Source organism: Nestor notabilis, unplaced genomic scaffold (assembly GCF_000696875.1).
Source record: "Nestor notabilis isolate BGI_N333 unplaced genomic scaffold, ASM69687v1 scaffold26659, whole genome shotgun sequence".
Lineage (NCBI taxonomy): Eukaryota > Metazoa > Chordata > Aves > Psittaciformes > Psittacidae > Nestor > Nestor notabilis.
This window is the reverse complement of record NW_009942747.1, coordinates 1-5,887: the sequence shown is the minus strand read 5'-3', so window position 1 is coordinate 5,887 and position 5,887 is coordinate 1. Positions and strand designations below refer to the sequence as shown.

General features: G+C 48.7%; 1 protein-coding gene across 1 annotated transcript in view; it reads right to left on the bottom strand.

The window, feature by feature from the left end:
• The window catches only part of RPRD1B (regulation of nuclear pre-mRNA domain containing 1B), a gene marked incomplete at its 5' end in the record, with an annotated part of 14,383 nt that extends 8,849 nt beyond the window's left edge, over positions 1 to 5,534 (bottom strand). The window contains 4 exons of the mRNA XM_010021560.1: positions 468 to 613; positions 2,250 to 2,362; positions 4,306 to 4,439; positions 5,405 to 5,534. Coding sequence (XP_010019862.1) covers positions 468 to 613; positions 2,250 to 2,362; positions 4,306 to 4,439; positions 5,405 to 5,534 — 523 coding nt within the window. The remainder of the gene's footprint in view (positions 1 to 467; positions 614 to 2,249; positions 2,363 to 4,305; positions 4,440 to 5,404) is intronic.
• Between the last annotated feature and the right edge of the window lie 353 nt (positions 5,535 to 5,887).

Genomic DNA, 5,887 nt, shown 5'->3' with positions numbered 1-5,887 from the left:
CTCTTCCCGAGCACGTTGACACCTCGTTCACACACTCTGCAGCTTGACGGGCAAATAGGAGTTCTTATCACAGGGGGTACACAGGGAACAGGCAGGACCAACAGCCCCAGAGCGGCGGCTGTAGGCACCAACCTGACTGACTCCATTTATCCTTGCAGAGATGCCACTAACAGGGCCCAGGGAGGGGATCAGATCTATGAAGTCAGCCCCTCTGAACTACACTAACCATCAGGCTGTGCTTTCAGCTAACCACACCTGGTGGGTTTCACACTTCATCATAGTGTGCACCCTGAAATTCCTCTTTTCCCTGAGTAACTCCTGATGCAGCAATACAAGCAAACCTGAACTGCGCACTGGTCTGCACAGCTGGACACTGCAAGAGTCTATGATAAAGGACTGAATAAGTGACAGCGCCTTTTATAAAGAAAAAACCACTTTGATTTCTAAGTTCCTGTACCCAAAATCATTCACCTGCCAGTTTCATACCTGTTATCTTCTCCAGTAAGGAAACATCCTGAACTTCCTGAGGCAGGGAGGCAATTTTCTGCCGCACGGTGGCATCTCCCGACGCTGCGTTTTCCAGGTCTTGCAGGGCTTTGATCAAGTCCTCGGTCTAGGAGACAAGTTGACCAACATGAAAACCAGGAGCCGCTGACACCGCTCCCTGGGGATGTGGCCACTGCATCTGAGGTCACCTACCTCTGAGAGCAACCACTTTTGGAATAGTTAGTTCGAGTAACTTTGAAACTGTTGCTTCCAAACACTGGGAGAATTCTCCAAGTTCACAACACTCCAGTGCTTAGGAACTTACGTGGAATTACAGTAGGATCATCTTTTACAAGACTCTGAGAGGGAAACTTCTCATTCCAACAAAGAGAAGTGGTCACTGAAGACAAAGCTGAAATACTTGGCCACACATCAGCCTTTTGTGCTGCATCAGCTGGAGCTCTCAGCTGAGCACCCCTGGTGCTTTCTCTCAGACTAGCAGGAGCTCCAGCACTGGTTTGTTCTGCTCCAAAGGTGCATTCTGACACAGCAAAACCAACCCAAACTAACCCAAACTCCTATCAGTCCAAACTGTGTCAGGTTGCCACGGTCAGAAGATTTAGCATTCAGTACCTGGTCACCCGCCATGAGCTCTGATGCCACAGCAGCTATCCCACCTGAAGCAAACTGTCTTGCCCTGACCGCAGGTACCCTGAACCCCACTGGACCCCTCCACATCACCCCTCAGGCGGGTTTAGTGCACTGAGGAAAAAAGCGTCACCTTAAATGAACATGCTCAGAACATAACCTGGCTTAACTCGAAAGGATGTGGATGAGCACAGCCTCAGGAGGAGCTCCTGACTCATCACACCTCCTCCCTGCTCGGAAAACAAGGGAGAAAGAGGCTCCCTGAGCAGGAGAAAGAAGTGCCCCTGTCCTTGGGATGGGACCCCCAGCCCTGCAAACACCCTCACTGAGGGTTAAACCAGATTTCAGCAGTTTGAAACTAATAAAAACACCGGAAAAAAAAAAGGTATTTTTAATCTGAAAAGTCTGGACGTCCACAGCTCACATGTACTGCGCCTCTGCAAACTGCTGATGGCTTCCAACAGTAACAATGCTTATCATCAAGAGAAACCATACGCTGCGAGGCCTGTGGAGGTAAAAACAACAAACCCCCTCACTTATTTCCTTGACAACTGTTATTTATTGTTATTTTCCAGTGTTTACTTGCCAGATGGATGGTGTGTTTTCTCAGCCTGTTCAAATACAAAAAGGTTTAACATATGCTTACTTTTTAGCCTCAAGTGGGGTCAGAATGACCCTCCTCTATTTCATTCTGATTCTTTCCACACCACTGACATCAGCCTCAGACCAAATCCCTCAGAACTGCTTTTCCTAATCTATTAACAGCTGGGCTTTTTAACAGCTCATGGAAAGAGATATCCTACCAAAAATAATCAAGTTTTAGCCTGGTACAACTCTGGGTTTGAGAGATCACACACTGATCTTAGAAAGAATTTAAAAGACAGTCTGATCCTGCAGCAGTCCTCTGGGACTCCTCACTGGCAGTGACCCAGAGCTTGCTTCAGCCTCCTGAAAGCCCCACGCTTCAACAGGAAGAAGAGCCTGTTCCATTTCCCACGGACCTCAACCCCAGCTGAACCTCTCAGGAGCACTGCCCTTGTTGGCAGCCCCACCTTGTGGCTGCACCGCAGGAGGTGCCTTTGGGAACTGCTCCCCCCCACAACCCGTCCACATACCAGCAGCGGCCCAGCACTGGGGTCTTGGGGGGAGTAGCTCCCGGGGTAATCATCATCTTCCTCCTCCTGTATTTGCTGAAAAGTCCGCTTCAAAGACTTCTTCTCCTCTGCAACTAGACACACACAAGCAACTCATGTGGATGCTGCATCTACCCACCCCAACCATCTCTGCTCCAAAACCACGGCAGCAGACGCTCTGATGGTTAAGCTCTCTACAGAGAAGGCTGGCCACAGGTGGCCTCTAAAGCTGGCACTGTATTCCAAACGCTCAAATGCAGAACAGCAATAAAGGTTGATTTTGACACACGCACAATAAACTGACAAGGAGGCATCAAAAGTCACACTCATGGAAAGGCCTGAGCTGTTCTCTCATTTAAGAGATACCACATCAGTATCTCTTATTACCCAGACAAGAACTAAGTTTCTCATCAAGTGAAGCCCTGCACACAGCAGTTCTTAAAACATTTGTATTTCTTCATTCATTTTTCCACAGGGAAAGGTCTGTTACCCTCAGAAGGGTTTGATTCTGTGTGAAGTTGCAAAGGTAACAGTAGCAGTGCTGGTTGATGCCAAAGGGAGGGGGACACGGAGCAAGGGGAGGCTGCCAATTCCCCAGGAAATCCCTGCCGGTTCCTTGGACACACAGTCTCATTTCCTTAGATTACACCTTCAACACTTGTGAAACACTTACTTGGGTACCTTAAATTAACAGCTTCAAATCCTCAGTTCACCAGTTCAATATGAACTCAGGCATGTAAATCCTGCCCTTTCATGACAAGCAGGCTCCTATGCACTGCACCCAGGCCACAGGGAAACCCAGCACCAGCTCTTGGGTGTACACAAGTACAACTTCCACCTTCTGCTCCCACCTCTCAGAGCAGAGACCCCCTGTGCTGGTACAGAGCAGGTCAGTCGGTCTCCAGCTCAAGCTGAAAGCCTCAACTGTGTGTTGCTGAAGCAGCACCCACCAGTAACTGCCTGGAGCAGGCCGTGAAAACCCACAAAGCTACAGCCATAGGTGAATGTCTTCACATGAACATCTCGTACTACTGCTCATCTCCACGTCCATTCTATGTTAATTACCATCTCCAGCAGACACATCTGCCTTTTTCACCGCCTCAGAACAGCCCAGGGGCACTTCACTGATGCCTGAGCCAACTCTCACGAGTATCGCACCTCCACGGGGAGCACAGCAAAGCGTGGTCAAAGCAGCAATGTGGCTTCAGCTAACCTGAAGACTGACACTTCCTTCAGCTGCAGAGTAGCCAAATATCCCCTTGACCAGAACACTTGATTTTCAGTGACTCTCCCATAGGCTATTCATGCTACTCCTCCCTCTCTTCACTACAGCCCTACCAGTTAAACCCTTTCAGGCAAGAAGCAGGATCTGCCACAGCCACATAAAAGCACAGTAAATGCAAGAAGCTTCTGCTCAGTTCCTCACATCTGTCTCATGAAGCAGTAAGGTTCCAACCACAATTTGTAACGATATTAAATGATGCAAAGTTCTTGTCTTCCCCAGCTGACGTCAGCTGGTGTAAGGAAAGCGACCAGCCCAGCTCCTGGGCACACATTCCTGCCTTCAGTTATTAAGAAGTCCTTGATGAATCATAATAAAATATAGTAACTGCACAAAATAAACCAGGAGGAGAATGAAAGCACCAACAATACTGAATAACCCATTATAATGACTGGCTGACCACTCCCAGAGGCAGTGGGACACTTTCAACCCTGGAGGCAGACGCAGCAGTTCCATGCACCCCACTTACCGGTGCTCACACCGAAGGGCAGCCCTGGAGCAGTGTGGCTGCAGGAGCAGCAGCAGACACAACCTGCAGTTCAACTTACTGCCAGTCACAAGGCCACACATCTGCAAACTGGAACTGTGGGTTTGAGGAAAATCAGCCTCCTCTGAAACCAATCCTGAGGACTCCCCATGAGCAGCTCTGGCAGCAGCTCAGCTGCAGGAGCCCTGAGCTCCATTCCTCACAGGACACCCAGTGAGACATGGACCAGTGTAAAACCAAAGCACGCAACAAAAGCAACACACATTTACCTTTAGTCTGGGGGCTATTGGAGTCTTCCATCGACAGCTTCAGCTGCTGTATGAACTCACTGCCATACACACTCCTCTCCTGCCAGATGTTAAGCAATCGTTCCAAGGGCTTTTTGCAGCCCTCATCTGCTTCCCTGTTCAAAGATTAGAAAATAATTATAACTCAACTGAAAAACGTTCCTTATGTTTGAGGAGAGCATCTTCTAAACTAGCAGCTGCAATAGCTGCACGTCTGGAGAGAATCCCTCTTATCGCCCAAGACAAACTGTGCAAAACACATTCGTGGCTGATTTTCCCCTTTCACTGGAACCAAAGATTGCCTGAAAGCACCCCTCATCCCTACCCAGAGTAAGGGCAGGGAAAGTACTGAAGGAAGAGCTCGCCATCATTCAGAATTTGCAGGAAGAGTTATAAACCACCCCCAAGTTGACACATTTACAATCCAGTGTTTTAACTTCCAACAGTTGTTTCAGTCACTAACATCCCAATTAAAAGCAGGTTGTTTGGCTCATTAGGCACTTAAACGCAGCCTTACAGCACACTCACCCAGGAAGCACACCACTAAACACCCCAACACGGGGCTGTTTAGCTGAGATAATGGGAATTATTGTGCCATTTAGAGACAATCTTAGCTACAGCACAGTCCATTTCTGACAGGATGGAAGCTGCATCGCTGCTTCCCTTTCAGGCATCAACTTTTTCCTTCCTCTAGTGAGGAGACCAATGAGCAGTAACATAAAACAGTACAAAAGAGGTTGCTCCAACCGATGACTGAGGAGAACCCAGTGACCCAGAAGAGCAGCTCCTTCCTAGCCCCCTGACAACGGGGGAGCTGTTCACTGCGTGGCACAGTGAGCTGCAGGCAGCGACCAAGGGGGAGCTGACAGAGCCCGAGCCTACCCCGAGGAGTATTAACACCGAGCAGCTCCGAGCCACGGAGCTCAGAGACTCCAACCTCCACCGCACAGAGGGCACCAGCACCCCCGGGACCGAAACACAGCAACAGAACAACAAAATCCAACTGAATTAAACTCTGGTTAACAGGAAAACGTTATCTCTAGAGGGGACAGAGGAAGAAACACATAATCCAGCAACATACCTGGCAACGTGAGAAAAAGCATCCACAAGAACAGACTCGAACTCTCTGGTGAATTCAGGGCCTTTCCTCTTACTGTTCTGGATGACATCGTTTGCCAAGTACAGGAAAGTCAGTTTCCTACTCGATTTTGCTGGGAAAGGGAAAAAAAAAAAGAAGGCAGGGAGCGGGAAGAGGGAGTTTGTGTTCATTTTGCGCTTTCACCCAGACTCATTGACACGGTTTGCAAAGTTGCTGAAAGCTTTTCAGTCTAAACCCAAAGTTTTATTTCCACGTCCCCAAAGCAGAGCCCAGGCCAGGCCCTGAAGTCAAGTGCTTCTTGATCCCCTTATTTCTGCTTGGGGGTTCTTCGGAGGAAAGCTGTGTAAGAAACGACTTTTACACATGATTAAAACGAGCTGCATCGACCCACCAATGAATTCACAGAACAACAGACTTCCATTAATTAACTTCAGGGCGAAAATCTCGGTACAGAAGCACCTGATT